The sequence below is a fragment of the Pagrus major genome, chromosome 14 (assembly GCF_040436345.1).
Source record: "Pagrus major chromosome 14, Pma_NU_1.0".
Taxonomy (NCBI): Eukaryota; Metazoa; Chordata; class Actinopteri; order Spariformes; family Sparidae; genus Pagrus; species Pagrus major.
In genome coordinates this window covers 1979314-1997500 of record NC_133228.1, presented here as the reverse complement: position 1 = coordinate 1997500, position 18187 = coordinate 1979314, and the positions used below count along the sequence as shown (strand labels likewise).

General features: G+C 41.0%; 1 protein-coding gene across 1 annotated transcript in view; it reads right to left on the bottom strand.

Annotated features, from left to right (window-relative positions):
* Positions 1 to 18187, bottom strand: part of lemd3 (LEM domain containing 3) — a 46852-nt gene that overhangs the window by 13749 nt on the left and 14916 nt on the right. The window contains exons 3-7 of the mRNA XM_073480288.1: positions 17450 to 17519; positions 16559 to 16632; positions 6351 to 6430; positions 6052 to 6197; positions 1178 to 1279 (exon numbers count right to left, since the gene is read on the bottom strand). Of these exons, the coding sequence (XP_073336389.1) occupies positions 1178 to 1279; positions 6052 to 6197; positions 6351 to 6430; positions 16559 to 16632; positions 17450 to 17519 (472 nt within the window). The remainder of the gene's footprint in view (positions 1 to 1177; positions 1280 to 6051; positions 6198 to 6350; positions 6431 to 16558; positions 16633 to 17449; positions 17520 to 18187) is intronic.

The following is an 18187-nucleotide window of genomic DNA, read 5'->3' as shown; positions in this document are numbered from 1 at the left end:
TGTACAGCACTTTCCGCAGTAGTAAAAATTGGGCTTTAGAATCAGCCACAAACACTACAATGGGAAAGTCTTAAGAAGATCAGGATTGATCTGATTAAAGTGTTCCCTTATTTAAGTTTTAAAAATAAGTTAGTGATATTGGGTGAGCGATGCCTGGTTTCCTCTAGACATACATTAGAATTGAGGCCAAACAGTTCAATCTTGGTTTCATCAGACCAGAGAATCTTGTTTCTCACAGTCTGAGTGTCCTTCCGGTGTTTTTTTGCAAACTCCAAGCGGGCTTTCATGTGTCTTTCACTGAGGAGAGAGGATCTGTCTGGCCACTCTGCTATAAAGCCCAGATATGCGGAGGGTTGCAGTGATGGTTGTCCCTCTGGAAGTTTCTCCCATCTCCACACAGGATCTCTGGAGCTCGGCCAGAGTGACCATCGAGTTCTTGGTCACCTCTCTAACCAAGGCCCTTCTCCCCCAGTTGCTCAATTTGACCAGGCGGCCAGCTCTAGGAAGAATCCTGGTTGTTCCAAACTTCTCCCATTTAAGAATTGTTAAGGTCACTGTGCTCTTGGGGACCTTTAATGCAGCAGAATTTTTTTTGCAGCATTCCCCAGATCTGTGCCTCAACACAATCCTGTCTCTGAGTTCCTTAGACCTCATGGCTTGGTTTTTGCTCTGATATGCATTGTCAGCTGTGACACCTTATATAGAGTGGTGTGTACCTTTCCAAATAAGGTCCAATCAATTGAATTTATCACAGGTGGACTCCAGTCAAGGTGGAGAAATATCTCAAATATGATCAAGAGAAATGGAGGCAACTGGGATAAATTTCAAGTGTCATAGCAAAGAGTCTGAATACATGTGTCAATGTGATTCTTCAGTTTTTCCTTTTTTAATAAATTTGCAAAAAGTTATAAATTCTGTTTTCGCTTTGTCATTATTGTGTATTGAGAGTCGATTGATGAGGGGAAGAAATTAATTTAAATGATTTTACCATAAGGCTGCAATATAACAAAACGAAAAAAGTGAAGGGGTCTGAATACTTTTTGAATGCACTGTATATATACAAATACATATATACAAACACATATATATAGTATATGTATACACATACATATATAGGTATACTTTCTATAATAACTTGGTGTAGGTTGTGTGCTTAACATTAGCAAGTGTTCCTTACCAATAATCCTTTCCACCATGTCATACATCTGCCTGGTCTCCTCTTCCTCTCTCCTCCAACGATACTTCATGTAGCAGACCACACTCCACAAACAGCCTACCACTGCACACAGAAACAAGGACACAGGATTCACAGGTTAAAATACAACTACTGAAAAACTGTTGAAACAGACTTGGAGGTGATGTGTCATCAGAGGTGACACTTCACTCCTCCCCTGTGTCCCTCTCAGTTATCAGACTTTCAATTAACTTAAATCTTATTAAATTATTAGCGTCTGTTAAGAGGTTGAGGTTTACAGAATTGACAAGGTGGCACTCTCAGCTTTTAATGATACCAAATATCACATAAATGAATTAACAAGATATCACATATTACGAAATACATGAAAAAACATTATTCATTCAGGTTTGAAATGTTATGAGCAGCATTACCTACATCCATGTATTGATATATTTGATGGGCTCAGTGAAATGAAACAGAAAATAAATATCAGCACGCTATCCAGTGATTGTCCCTTTTTCTCTTGGATGAGGAGGACTTTTTATTATTATTTTTTTTATTATTATTATTAGTTTATTTCATAGGGACAGTGCACCACTAATCAACAGAGTTAAAAGAAAAACTGTAAGTGGGCCAGAGTTAGCCAACAGGGCTAGTTTTCGTCCGTTGTCCCTGGCCAGTGACTTTAGTGTTAGGACGCACTCACACTTGGCCAAGTTGCTCTGTACCGTGCCGAAGCACAATTGTCCCTCCTCCCCAGTCCCCTGCTGGCCTGCACTCGCATTGCTTTGTCCGCAACCAGGCCTGAGCACGGTTACCTCTTGTACATACAGTGTGAAAACCTATGAAAGTGTGACACCCTATGAAAGCCTGTGTGTTTTTTACCATATTTGGACGTATGGATATGTAATATCAATTTTAACAATACTGAGAAATTCAAGTAATATAACTAAAAAATTAAAACTGAAGAAAAGACTTTTTAAAACTTTCTGTAAAATGTCATTTAAAAAAAAAAAGCACATTTCTGGTGAGGAATAAATTAGGACATCCCCACATTTATTCCCACTTAAAATGGCTAAAATCACACACAGGTGTATCACATCAGGTGCACATTATTAGAACATCATTGCTCAGCATTTAGAAGGAGGCTTGCCCTATTTAAACCTCAGACATTTAGTTTGGTGTACTCCTGACTGTTGAAGTGAGAGTAAACGCCATGGTGAGTTCGAAAGAGCTGTCTGAGGCCTTCAGAAAGAAGATTGTAGCAGCTTATGAGTCTGGTAAGGGATTTAAAACGATCTCAAAAGAATTTGAAATCAGACATTCCACTGTCCGGAAAATAGTCTACAAGTGGAGGACATTCAAAACAACTGCATGTCCAGGTCTGGCCGTCCAAGCAAGTTCACCCCGAGAGCAGACCGCAAGATGCTAAGAGTAGTCACCAAAAACCCTAAAATGTCATCACGGGACCTACAGCAGGCTCTTGCTACTGTTGATGTGATAGTGCATGCCTCTACAATTAGAAAGAGACTACACAAGTTTAACTTTCATGGGAGGTGTGCAAGGAGGAAATCTTTGCTCGCTAAGAAAAACATGAAGGCCAGACTGAAGTTTGTCAGAGAGAACGTAGACAAAGACCAGGACTTCTGGAATAATGTTCTTTGGACAGATGAGTCTAAAATTTAATTATTTGGACACCAGAACAGAGGACATGTTTGGCGTAAACCAAATACAGCATTCCAGGAAAAGAACCTCATACCAAATGTGAAGCATGGAGGTGGAAGTGTCATGGTTTGGGGATGCTTTGCTGCAGCAGGACCTGGCCAGCTCACCTTTATAGAATCCACCATGAATTCTACCGTGTATCAGAGGGTGCTTGAGGAACATGTGAGATCATCTGTAAAAAAATCAAAGCTGAAGAGGAACTCAACCCTGCAACATGACAATGACCCAAAACATACCAGTAAATCCACCAGGGACTGGCAGAAAGCTAAGAAATGGAGAGTACTGGAATGGCTGAGTAAAAGCCCAGATCTTAATCCCATTGAGATGCTGTGGGGTGACTTGAAACGGGCTGTACATGCAAGAAACCCCTCAAACATCTCACAGCTGAAAGAATTCTGCTTTGAGGAGTGGGGCAAACTTTCCTCAGACCGATGTCAGAGACTGGTAGGTGGCTACAAGATGCGTCTCACCGAAGTTATTTTAGCCAAAGGGGGTAACACTAGCTATTAGGGGGTAGGGTGTCCTAACTTTTTCCTCAGTTAGAATACGTATTTTTGTTGATATCTTTTGTTTAATGAGAAAAACAAGGTACATTTTTGTTGTTTACCTGCAATTAAATCATTTTCTTTTCCAGAGATAAATAAAAACAAGATTAGACATCGATATGTGAACATTTCTTAATAAAGAACCGAATATTTAATGGGGTGTCCTAATTTTTTCACGACTGTATATCATCATGTCGTAGCGCGGTCGCAGCACAATGTAGAACAACGGAGAGAACATGAATAACTTTACTGACTTTTTTGTGGTTTATTTTGTGTTGTTTTGGTCATAGACGGCTCTCTCATATTCCTGGATTTCTTGATTATGCAAGGCAGCGTAATACGCATGATTATACTTCATGTCAACGTTGCGCACTCGTGCTTGTGCTCGTGCATGAGCAACGTTACCGTGCCGAAGCACCCCTCTTCCAACCATGCCAGGGCCAAGGAAGTCTACCGTGCTTGAGCATGGTACGGAGCGCTCACACTAGCCAAACAAACTTGACTTTGGGGATCAAACGTGCTTGGGCATGATATGGATTGCCTAGTGAGAGTGCGGCCTAAGTTAGCAGACAGGCATGTAGATTAGCATCTACACAAACCCTGGGGTCCGAGGTCCTGAGAGAGCAGTTCACACTTCTTTGTGAACTCTTTGCCATGTCTGAAGAGGCGGAATTGGTGACAGTCTATCAGATAGGTTAGTGCTGTATCCTGCAATAAACTGCCTTGCAATTTGGTCTTTGATTCTTTGATGTCCTCAAGATGATGTTCTGGTGTGTTTGGAGTCATTTTATGACTCTCAGGGGAATGTCCTGAAGACACCGGGCTGACTGAGAAGTTTCGCAGTCGAATCCAAATGAAAGTAAGTTGTTGATTAATAACTGATATTCTACTCTTTAGTATATATATATATATATAAATATAGTTTCTGTTTGAATACATTGTGCACTGTGCCTCCTTGAACTGTTTATATAACGGCTTTATAAATGTTTTGCCCCATGTCTACACTGCCTGCCGAGCAGATTAGCAGCGCAGCAGCAGCTTCAGTGCTGTCTGCTCAATCAAGGGTTTCCCTTACATTGATTTATTTGTAGTGCCTTGCCACAATATTACCAGTATTCACTTTCTATATTTAGAACAGTGCACACCCGTGTTTCAATTACTCTTTTACAAACAGGTCAGATTTGTCAGAGATGGAGACTTTCCTTGTTTAATGAGTTGAATTTCCTAGTATTCAACTGCTCAATATTATTGGGGTTTTCTTTGAGTAAAATGTTTTCACCTGTGTCTGTCAGTTTGTTGATTTGTTGGTTAGTTGGCTTGTCAGCAGGATTACACAAAATTGACAGATTTCACGAAGCCTGACGGAGGATGAAGAAGACATTTTCCCTCACTTTCTTTAACATAACCAGACAGGGTGTTTGACATTTTCGTTAATTTCTCAGGGAATAATGCATGGATCTTGATGAAAAAAATCAGGCATATTTAGGCGGCTGGTATTCCGTGACAATCACATGGGGTACTTCAGCTTTCCTTCTATAGTAAAATAAAAGTAGCTGGCCATGATCTACGCATATGCAAAAAGTAGCCTTGAATGTCTTGTCTTGGGCAATGAATGATTGGACTATGTACAATTACAAAACAATACAGCAGCCAGTAGCAATCCCTCCCTCCCCCCCACAGCGGGACAACCAGGGCACTGAGTGGGGTGTGGAAGAGGAAGACAACCAGGAATAAGCAATTAACTGCGGGTCCTACCGATCTCCCTCCCTGTGGTTGTCCAGCATATAACAGGGCCATGATAATCTCGGTTAGTGTGACTGACACGTTATTATATCGTAACTGTATGTTCAGCGGTTGTCTGGTGTTAATAGGTTGTTTTTCTTGCAGTTGGTTCGTAAAAACAAGCAGCCAGCTGCAGTGGATTGTGAGCAGTATTTTCCTCGCCAGTAAACACAGTGTCAATTTGGCTGTCCCAACTGTAGAGTCTCTGGGCTTGTTAGGTGAAGCAAGGTGTGGTAAGGCAGCCTGATGGTAGCCTGCCAGGCAGCCAGCCGGCCTGAGACACTAGCGGCGAAGAGCTGAGTGACTCAGAGTGACCCAGACAGGAGACAGGACAGGTTACTACAGCGATAAAGCCAGTCCAGAGCTGTTCATGTGTAGGTAGCTTGTTTGCAGTTACTTAAACTACAAGTAAAGCTATCTGTCCAGAGTTGAGGCAAAGCAGCCGGAGGACATCAGCCAATACTTTCTCCATACATTATAATTCGGTTTCATGGAAATTCCTGAATAAAGTTATTCAGATGTGTTTTGGACAGTAATCCAGGAGGCCCAGTTCCCAGAAACACAAGTCCTTTTTATTAGATCCATGGCAGTAAGATATAAATTAAGGAAGCATTTGTGGACAAAAAAAAATAGTATACGCAGGTGCAGGATGGCTCATCAACATTTTTTATCATTTTAAATTAAATTACAAACTCATAGGAACTTCCAACAAAATTTTTGCAATTGGGCCCAGGTGTAGCTGCACTAATCAATTACTGTATTTGGGAACACACTCTGCATGTTTCTGTGATCTACTTATCACATGTGATCTACTTATCTCACCAACTGCAATAAGGAAGACTCTGCTGATGACTGTGATGAAGGCTCGACGGAAGCGGCATGTGAAGGGCATCTTGGGATGTGTGGACTCTAGCCAAGAGATCTCAGACACATCAGACACTGGAGCATCAGCTACCTGCCCAGTCAGCCTGCAAAACACGTACACACACGTACACGTACACGTACGTACACACACACACACACACACACACACACACACACACACACACACACACACACAGTGAGTACATATGTTACATGTAAGGTTTTTGATCAGTAATAATACGTATATTGTGTATTACCTTATCCCAACATCCTGGCCTGTCCGAATGATCCACTCCAAAGAGGTATGAATGAAGCCTTCAAACTCCTGATTCTGTGCCTAAACAAAAGACAAAGTACAGATGAAGCCTCTTAAACCTTCCTGTTTCTCTGTGACGGGGCCCTAATCGGCCAGTGATGGGCCTGTGACGGGTCCGTACTGGACCTGGAGTCCATGACTGGAATGAGATCCCCTGCGACGACATAGTGAACGTGGGGCCAAATTGTAACAAGCGCCATGTGTGGAAACCAGTTGCAATGGTTTATCTATCCACCAGGTGGAGCAGTGCTGATGGAAGCTGAAGCATTACTTCAGCTGAAATCAGCTGTTCTTACTGTATCATGGACATACAGTATTTGATGTGTCTGAGAGAGTGTCAGAGAATGTTTAATGATTATTAGGCTACCATCTCATGAAGTCATTAATATTATGCTTCAGCTTTTAATTTTTTCAACAGTACTGCATGAAAGTGAAAGTAATATGGCTGGGGAATGAATTTAACAGGAAAGAAAAAACTGCGTGTGCAGCACTTATCTGAGCGGCTGACTTTATCTTCAGTGGTACCGGGACAAACTATTATAGTGCAAGAGTCTAGGGCTGTGCAATTAATCAAATTTTGATTGTGATTTCGATTTTTGCGTCAAACGATCTCCAAACTAATATAATCGAGTTGAAACGATTTATTTGGCATTATTCGTTGTACAGTAGGCCTAGAGATTTTCTGAAAATCCCTCCCCCAAAGCATTCAACGCAGCCCTGCTGACTGGCACAGAGGCGCTGAATGGGCGAACCGAACCAGTGTGAATGGATAAGCCGGCGGCACGGAGCAAGGGCGTGTCCATCTGATGATGTTCACTGTCTGATAACTAAACAGATCCTTCACTTAACAAAATAAAGAGAAATGTCCAACAAAGCAACATTGCAGGACCAAACAACAGTAACATAGTAACTGGTCGTGTCTTTGGCAACTTATATGAGGAAAAAAATACAGCAGCTATACGTGGAGAAGTGTCTGTCCCACCGACTCTTCGTCACATTTCTGCCCGAAAAACAGCGTCTGTCCCTGGCAAAAAACTTTTACTCAGTAAGTAGGCCTGTCACGATAACAAATTTTGCTGGACGATAAATTGTCCTAGAAATTATTGCGATAAATGATAATATTGTCGCTTTGAGACCATTTTTTAACTAATATAATGATAATGGCATAATAATGCAAGTACACCCTTTCAAAGATCAATAAACCTTTATTTCTAAAGAATATTTAACATTGGAATGTGAAAAAGACATTTTAAATATCCAAAATAAATAAAGATGGAGGCTGTGGCCAAAGCAATTGAGCCATGGCCAGCCACGGTTCCTTATTGCAGCAACAATTTTAGCACCATTGTCTGTAGTGATGCGGAGGCGTGACGGTACACGTGATGATGATGACGTATGTGTTTTTTTTCAAGGTGTTTCCCCGGTGTCCTCCTGTTAATCTAAACATGTACCAGCTGTCTGTTTATAATCATATGGATGCTGTTATAATGTGTTGTAATTGAGATCCTGACACACCATACATCCTGGAAAGTGACAAAGTTACGTTTTTCTATAATTTACATAATTACATAATCGCCATCAGTAAACTGGACGCTGTCTGACTATTTCACTCTCGGGGTTCACTAAGTTCACTGAGTCTTGTCGGGAGGGCTGACCGTCACCATGACAACAGTAACTGACCGTCGCGCGACAAACACTTGGTGAGTTAAAGTTTTTTGCCAGGGACAGACGCTGTTTTTCGGGCAGAAATGTGACGAAGAGTCGGTCAGACCGACAGGCTGACAGACACTTCTTCATGAATAACTGCGGTATTTTTTTCCTCACATAAGTTGCCAAAGACACGACCAGTTACTACGTTCCTGTTGTTTGGTCCTGTAACGTTGCTTTGTGGGACATTTATTTTTATTTTGTTGAGTGAAGGGTCTGTAGAGTTATCAGACACCAACACCATCAGATCAACACGCCCTCGCTCCGCGCCGCCAGCTCGGTTCGCCTCTGATACTACCTCCGGAGGCGCAGCGAAATTTCACCCCTCACCGCATCTGAAACGTTCACACAAAGGCGGATGCGGAGAATTGACGCAGTATCCCCGCATGCAAACGGCTGCGTGAATGGGGCTAGTGACTGACAAGAGAGTTCTAGTGAGAGACACGAGGAAAACAAACAAGCATGCAATGATTTATTGATTATCGTGACAGGCCTATCAGTAAGTGTTTGTCATGGTGAAAAAAATCACCGCAAAGGTCAGCCCTCCCGACCGAGACTTTAGTGAATTTTCCCCCATAAAACAGCCTCCCTCCCTGCGAGTGACAGTCAGACAGCGTCCTGTTGACTGATGGCAATTATGTAATTATGTAATTTAGAGAAAAATTTTACTTTGCATGGTGGGTCAGGATCCCAATCACAACACATTATACCAGCATCCATATGATTATAAACAGTCAGCAGGTACATGTTTAGATTAACAGGAGGACACCGGGGGAAACACCTTGAAAAAAAACACACAGATGTCATCATCATGACATGATGTACCGTCATGCCTCTTTTGGAGCCGCGGCGCCGGCTTTCTGTGTGAATTACACACTGGTTGGTCTTTAACACCGGAGCTGCTTTGCTATGTGTGAACAACCAATGGCGGAGAATTGGCAAACCGCCGCTGTGGCGATAATGCAGCGTCTCTGTGTGAAAAGGGCTAGTCTCAAGCAGCTGTAAAGTCATGGAGGCGAGTTGTATGTGTGGTGACTGGCAGTATTCAAAAAACAGCACGAGTGGAAAATCGCAGAGGGAGGGCAGCCCTGTTTGGTCGACAAAAAGGGTAGAAAAAGTTCTCTTGTATGGGAACACTTCGGATTCAAAGAATCAGACGAGCAGCAGCACCACACAATGTGCAAGATTTGCTACGAGGTGATATCTGCGCCACTTGTCAACACAACAAATCTATTCAACCATCTCAAACTAAAGCACAAAGTCACTCATGACAAATTAATAAAGAAACAAAAAGACAAGGCCACAACCCCCACGACATCAACGCAGAGTCAGACATCGATCTCAGACACACTGTATAATGCGACTCCTTATCTGTCAAATTCGGACAGGCACAAGAAAATAACAGCTGCCACTGAATACTTTTTAGCTAAAGATATGCACCCTATCCTTTGTCTTATTTGATTTTTTAAGTATATTTATTTTATTAATTCAAGATTCAAGATTCAAGATTAACTTTATTGTCCCACAATGTGGGAAATTTGTTCTGGGCCATTCGCCCATGCTGCAGCCATAAGTAACACAGAACATACAATTACACGCAATCACATACAATAGATATGCACATCTATATCATACAAAGTGCCGGAGTGCAAAAAAGTGCTAAAATTGTAGTAGGAAAATTACTAACCTATACAAAACCAGCAAACGCAAGTCACCTGAACTTATCTGACCTTATTTAACAGCTTGATTGACACGGGAACAAACAAGTTTTTGAATCTGTTCAGTCTGCAGTGAGGAACTCTAAACATTCTACCAGACGGTAGCAGCATTAAATGTTTTATAGAAATTGCAGAACAGTTGGATACATACACTGAACAAAAATATAAACGCAACACTTTTGTTTTTGCTCCCATTTTTCATGAGCTGAACTCAAAGATCTAAAACATTTTCTATATACACAAAATTGTTCACAAATCTGTCTAAATCTGTGTTAGTGGGCACTTCTCCTTTGCCGAGATAATCCATCCCACCTCACAGGTGTGGCATATCAAGATGCTGATTAGACAGCATGAATATTGCACAGGTGTGCCTTAGGCTGGCCACAATAAAAGGCCACTCTGAAATGTGCAGTTTTGCTTTATTGGGGGGGGTCTGGGGGGGTCAGAAAACCAGTCAGTATCTGGTGTGACCACCATTTGCCGCATAGAGTTGATCAGGTTGTTGATTGTGGCCTGTGGAATGTTGGTCCACTCCTCTTCAATGGCTGTGCAAGGTTGCTGAATATTGGCAGGAACTGGAACACGCTGTCGTATACGCCGATCCAGAGCATCCCAAACATGCTCAATGGGTGACATGTCCAGTGAGTATGCTGGCCATGCAAGAACTGGGATGTTTTCAGCTTCCAGAAATTGTGTATAGATCCTTGCAACATGGGGCCGTGCATTATCATGCTACAACATGAGGTGATGGTCGTGGATGAATGGCACAACAATGGGCCTCAGGATCTCGTCACGGTATCACTGTGCATTCAAAATGCCATCAATAAAATGCACCTGTGTTCGTTGTCCATAACATACGCCTGCCCATACCATAACCCCACCGCCACCATGGGCCACTCGATCCACAACGTTGACATCAGCAAACCACTCACCCACACGACGCCACACACGCTGTCTGCCATCTGCCCTGAACAGTGAAAACCGGGAATCATCCGTGAAGAGAACACCTCTCCAACATGCCAGACGCCATCGAATGTGAGCATTTGCCCACTCAAGTCGGTTACGACGACGAACTGCAGTCAGGTCGAGACCCCGATGAGGACGACGAGCATGCAGATGAGCTTCCCTGAGACAGTTTCTGACAGTTTGTGCAGAAATTCTTTGGTTATGCAAACCGATTGTTGCAGCAGCTGTCCGGGTGGCTGGTCTCAGACAATCTTGGAGGTGCACATGCTGGATGTGGAGGTCCTGGGCTGGTGTGGTTACACGTCGTCTGCGGTTGTGAGACCGGTTGGATGTACTGCCAAATTGTCTGAAACGCCTTTGGAGACGGCTTATGGTAGAGAAATCGACATTCAATTCACGGGCAACAGCTCTGGTGGACATTCCTGCAGTCAGCATGCCAATTGCACGCTCCCTCAAAACTTGTGACATCTGTGGCATTGTGCTGTGTGATAAAACTGAACATTTTAGAGTGGCCAGCCTAAGGCACACCTGTGCAATAATCATGCTGTCTAATCAGCATCTTGATATGCCACACCTGTGAGGTGGGATGGATTATCTCGGCAAAGGAGAAGTGCTCACTAACACAGATTTAGACAGATTTGTGAACAATATTTGTGGGAAATGGTCTTTTGTGTATATTGTAAATGTTTTAGACCTTTGACTTCAGCTCATGAAAAATGGGAGCAAAAACAAAAGTGTTGCGTTTATATTTTTGTTCAGTGTATTTGTACATTATTTTCGATTTCAACATTTTGTATTTTTCGATTTCAACATTTTGTGTATCTTTTTAAGGGGAAATTTTAAAGTTCTCAGTTACGAAGTGTTTTTTTTGGAGAGAAATGCTAAATAAATGCATCATGTTTCCAAACTCAAAAATAACCGTGATTTCAATATAGACCAAAATAATTGTGATTATGATTTTTTCCATACTCGAGCAGCCCTACAAGAGTTGTTTTTTTTTTTTATTTTGTTGTGTGTATGTAATTTCTTAAGCTGTCAGAATACTGCTAGACCACGCTGTCAGGTGCGTGCAGAAATCCAATGTTTTTTTTGCCACAGTGAAAACTAAGTTAATTTGAAAGGAGCCAACAACAACACCAACAAGCATAATATTTCGTTAAGTAGAAACATGTTGAGGATTTTGGAAATTATTATTTTTATTATTATTATTATTATTATTATTATTATTATTGACTTTTGGTCAAGAAGTCAGAAGCAATCCTAAGCAGAACAAAACAAAGACAAAAACATTTGCTCATTTTTTGTCGAAGGCACATTAGCCTTTTTTCATCATTTTTTGGTGAACCAATGATATCTAGTCCCTGTTAATACCGCTTCTACAGTTCTAACTAACTGGAGAGGAGTTGGCAGGCTTTAAGACTCTGTGTGGGTGTGTTCTTACAGAGTTGTTAAGGACACGTGTGAGCTCTTCTTATGCTGTGGTTGGTGTAACGTGTTGAAAGTCCAGCTGTCTTGCTTATGTTGCTATATGTTACAAGGGCGGATCAGAGCGCCGTCCCTAGCAACGGTCTGTTATACTTGACAATGGTCATTATACATAAATAATGGACGTTGGAACGCAGCGATGGACCAATCAGAGAGTAGCATTCAATAGAGCCGTGTAATAACTACAAATAACTAATGTTATGGAAATCTGTTGTATGTTTTGTGTTTCTGGATTTAAATATATATATATATATATATATATCTATATATATATATCTATATATATATATATATATATATATATATATCTATATCTATATATATATATATATATATATATATATATATATATATATATGTATATATATATATATATACACATATATATACACTGCTCAAAAAAATAAAGGGAACACTTAAACAACACAATGTAACTCCAAGTCAATCACACTTCTGTGAAATCAAACTGTCCACTTAGGAAGCAACACTGATTGACAATCAATTTCACATGCTGTTGTGCAAATGGAATAGACAACAGGTGGAAATTATAGGCAATTAGCAAGACACCCCCAATAAAGGAGTGGTTCTGCAGGTGGTGACCACAGACCACTTCTCAGTTCCTATGCTTTCTGGCTGATGTTTTGGTCACTTTTGAATGCTGGCGGTGCTTTCACTCTAGTGGTAGCATGAGACAGAGTCTACAACCCACACAAGTGGCTCAGGTAGTGCAGCTCATCCAGGATGGCACATCAATGCGAGCTGTGGCAAGAAGGTTTGCTGTGTCTGTCAGCGTAGTGTCCAGAGCATGGAGGCGCTATCAGGAGACAGGCCAGTACATCAGGAGACGTGGAGGAGGCCGTAGGAGGGCAACAACCCAGCAGCAGAACCGCTACCTCCTCCTTTGTGCAAGGAGGAACAGGAGGAGCACTGCCAGAGCCCTGCAAAATGACCTCCAGCAGGCCACAAATGTGCATGTGTCTGCTCAAACGGTCAGAAACAGACTCCATGAGGGTGGTATGAGGGCCCGACGTCCACAGGTGGGGGTTGTGCTTACAGCCCAACACCGTGCACGACGTTTGGCATTTGCCAGAGAACACCAAAATTGGCAAATTCGCCACTGGCGCCCTGTGCTCTTCACAGATGAAAGCAGGTTCACACTGAGCACATGCGACAGACGTGACAGAGTCTGGAGACGCCGTGGAGAACGTTCTGCTGCCTGCAACATCCTCCAGCATGACTGGTTTGGCAGTGGGTCAGTAATGGTGTGGGGTGGCATTTCTTTGGGGGGCCGCACAGCCCTCCATGTGCTCGCCAGAGGTAGCCTGACTGCCATTAGGTACCGAGATGAGATCCTCAGACCCCTTGTGAGACCATATGCTGGTGCGGTTGGCCCTGGGTTCCTCCTAATGCAAGACAATGCTAGACCTCATGTGGCTGGAGTGTGTCAGCAGTTCCTGCAAGAAGAAGGCCCGCCCGTTCCCCAGACCTGAATCCAATTGAGTACATCTGGGACATCATGTCTCGCTCCATCCACCAACGCCACGTTGCACCACAGACTGTCCAGGAGTTGGCGGATGCTTTAGTCCAGGTCTGCGAGGAGATCCCCCAGGAGACCATCCGCCACCTAATCAGGAGCATGCCCAGGCGTTGTAGAGAGGTCATACAGGCACGTGGAGGCCACACACACTACTGAGCCTCATTTTGACTTGTTTTAAGGACATTACAACAAAGTTGGATCAGCCTGTAGTGTGTTTTTCCACTTTAATTTTGAGTGTGACTCCAAATCCAGACCTCCGTGGGTTAATGAATTTGATTTCCATTGATAATTTTTGTGTGATTTTGTTGTCAGCACATTCAACTATATAAAGAACAAAGTATTTAATAAGAATATTTCATTTATTCAGATCTAGGATGTGTTATTTTAGTGTTCCCCTTTTTTTTTTTGAGCAGTGTGTATATATATATATATATATATATATATATATATATATATATATATATATATATATATATGTGTATATGTGTATATATATATATATATATATATGTGTATATATATATATATATATATATGTGTATATATATATATATATATATATATATATATATATATATATATATATATATATATATATACATATATATATATATATATATATCGGCCGATATATCAGAATATCGGATTTTTAAATCACCAAATATTTGTATCGGTATCGGCCTTAAAAATCCTTTATCGGTCGGGCTCTACTGTACATTCCATGATTTTCACTTCTAATACACAAATTTCTTGAAAACAGCAGACAGCACTAGTTTTTTAACTCGCTGTAATTCCCTAATTTTTCACTCGACAACAATAAAATAGACATCTCTGCATGCGGCTACTCTCACTCATGATGTAAAAAGATACGCAATAGCAGTAAAAATAGGAGCTTTTGCTGCTTCTTTTAAGTAGACTATTTTCTAGCTATCTCCCCATTTCTCTCTCAATGACACAGCAATGTCAAGTCTTAGACTGATCCTCAAATCAGAGTGGTACTCTTTTCTGATTGGTGGACTGATGTTATGCCCTTTCTGTTGAGTTTTACTCTTTATAATTTCAAACCATGATCTGCTTTGGGTTTAAACTCTTTCTTTCACAAACTCCTCCACTGTGTCTTCTTCCTCCTCATCCTCACACTTCTCCTCCTCCTACTACTACTACTAGTAGTAGTATTACTACTACTTCCTCTACTAAAACTACTGCTTCTACTACCACCACTTCTAATTCTACTACTACGATAGTAGGTCCCTCCACGACCTGCATGCCTCTAGGGCCCTGGGGCGGGCAGGTATTGATTGTGGCCGACCCCTCCCACCCTGGATATAAGCTCTTTGAATCATTCCCAAAACCTCAAGGCACAAACTCAGTTTCTTCCCGACTGCAGTTGGCCTCACAAACAATGCCCAGGTCCTCCACTGACACTGACACTGAAAAAAAATGACTCCTACCTCTTACACCATACAGTCACATTGCACTAATGAGAGACATGTGACTACATATCTCTCTCACTTTGTTGTCACTTATGGTTCTGTCTGTCTCGTTACCATGTTGTCTATTTGTTGACTATTTATTGTTTATTGTTTATTGTATGGCACACGCACCTTCGAGACCAAAACAAATTTCTTGTATGTGAAAACCTACTTAGCAATAAAACTCTTTCTGATTCTGACGATTTCTATTTCACACCGCACACTGGAGACAGCGCACAGAGCGCACTGGAGACGGTGCAGTCTCCGCACACACATTCTGCCTTCTCCAGTCAGCTCATCTGGATCATCCTCACCACCTGTGAATATGGATTGTATGATTTATGAAAGCCTGTAAATAAAGTCAGTGACAGCTCTCACAGAATCATTACACTCCATATCCTAATTGTGAGTCCTAATCATGATGCAGGCCGAGTTCACCGTAACTACACTTCAATGAATAAATAAATAGTGTTCACCTATCAAACTTTCATTTTCAAACGATATCCCAGGCTGAGGGATACCACTGACTGTCGCGTATAATTTGGGCACGTGAAGCAGTCAGTCTGATCATACACATGAGAAAGTTTCTCATGCTTACGAGAAAAGTTTCTCGTGCTCACAAGATACTTTTTTGTGCTTTGACAGTAAAACCTCCCAGCTTTTCTAGCAATGCTTTTTCAACTCTTACATTCTCAAACTAATGCAGTTTAACTTGAGGGTTTTTCAGCAGTGTAGTGTAATGCATTTTAGGTTTATCACAATAGTGGCAATTGATTTCACATTTCTGCATATTCAGCAAGTTTTTTCAAAATCACTTTAGCTTTTTCGCAGGAAATACAATTTTTCTAGTCTACATTATTATTATTCTTGTGTAAGTTTTCTGCCGCATTTCCACTGCTTCATACTTTGTGCTACAGAAACTGTTCAACTCTCAAAACGTTCAGCTTGCCCGCGCATGAAATGACACTGGGGTTTTTGAGCAGCATCCTCAAACCATGCAGACCAGACAATATATAGTCAAGATGGCACTGAAAGACACTCATAATTTTGAATACCCTGTAAACCCTGATTCTGACACTCCTTAGTGGGAGACAAAATGACCGGTCATCATGCATAAAATTCCAAGAATTTCATGGCCATTGAGAAATACAAAACCTTTCAAATAGTGTGAAATCTTTGCCAGCTGGAAAATTATGGTAAAAATGCTGTAAATCCCAGTTTCAGGATTTCTTGATCAGTCTGCAATGTTAATGTGTGGACAAACCAGTAAATATGCAGAGGCCTCATCCATGGACAGACTCCTGTTTGGATGTTGCTGGTCTCCACAGTCATGCTGGCCTGCAATCACAATATCAAACCATTATTGATGAAAAACCACACTGCTAACTGCCTGAATCACACCCTGTTAATCTACTGATTAGTCATGTTTACATGACAGGCATACTGGGACTGGACAGTATGAGCAGTAGGTCCAAGTATGGCAACATGTCTATAGGATGTGATTTGAATAATGTCCAAGAGTGCACCAGATTAGGAAATATTACGATATTACAGACTTATCAGTTTCTATTACAATTTTAAAATCTGATTTCAACAGCTCTATCTGATTGAGGACCTCTCTTGCCCATTTCTTAATCCATGTGCACAGTATATAAATTGTAATTGTTACGTCTTTCAATGTCAGAGTCACTGTCACGTTAGTTGCAAAGAACTAGAAGACTGGCAACCTATGATCTCAAAATAGGCATAAAACATTGTCAGTCCATATTCGCTACATTACAGAAACTGTCATTTTAAAGCGGTGCCACTCCTTTCCTAAAATGTCTGGCCCTAGTGTGTGCTGTCAACATTTTTAAAATACAGTCAAATGTGCCAAAAAGTTGGATCTGCATTCCCATGGAAGATCAGTATTCATGTAAAATGATATTTCACCATTCAATTTGCCCTGTAATGTTGTCATATATCTACTGGGCAGCTTGACCAAGCCTTGTATCTACATAACAGCTGAACACAGTCAATGAAAATAAAAGAATCACTGCTGAATTGTACTAGCAGAGTCAGAATTGTACTAACAGAAATCTGATTGTTCAGTCAGTCAGTCAGTTGATAAATCAGTCAGTGACCACAGAGTGGAGTGCAGAGAGTTAATAGCTACCAGCGATGTGGGCCAGGTGGTTGTGTAGATTGAGCAGCAACTTTAGGATCAGGTCCTTCTCCACCTTGTCCTGCAGACAATAAATAATTAGTGGACACACTCTACCAACCGCATTTAACTGCATTTTAATTATTTTAGTCGTAATTCAAGTCCTACATTGGGCATCTGCTAGTGCCAAATCACATTTGATGCTTAAAATAACTTAAATGTCAATTTAGTTAGAAAAGTTTGACATACTACTACTAATACTGTGTGTATTAAGCTAAGGAACTATGAATAATATTTTGTCCGCAGAGAACAATATTGCATCATCTAGTATACAACAAACCAAGCCATTACAAGATGTAACTTGCAAATTCCCTGAATCCGATAAAAACAGACCCAATAAGTGTAATACAAATATAGGAAACCTTGAAGTGAACCAATACAAATATTTACCAATGAAATAAAACCACATCATAAATTACAGCAGTGAGAAATATGAGAAATTATTTTCAAAAAAATAATCAATGATACATGAGTATTTTTATAAATGCCTGCATAATATTTACACTTTCACATAAAGTTTCAAGGAAATTAAAATAATCCTTCTTGGTACAACATATAGTCAAAATATCTTAAAATGGGGTTTTAAGTTCTGAAGCTATACTTGGCGAGATCATTGGCATCCAATTTTTATATGCAGTACCAAATAACCTGCATACTTGCACATTATAGATATAATATAACTATAGTATT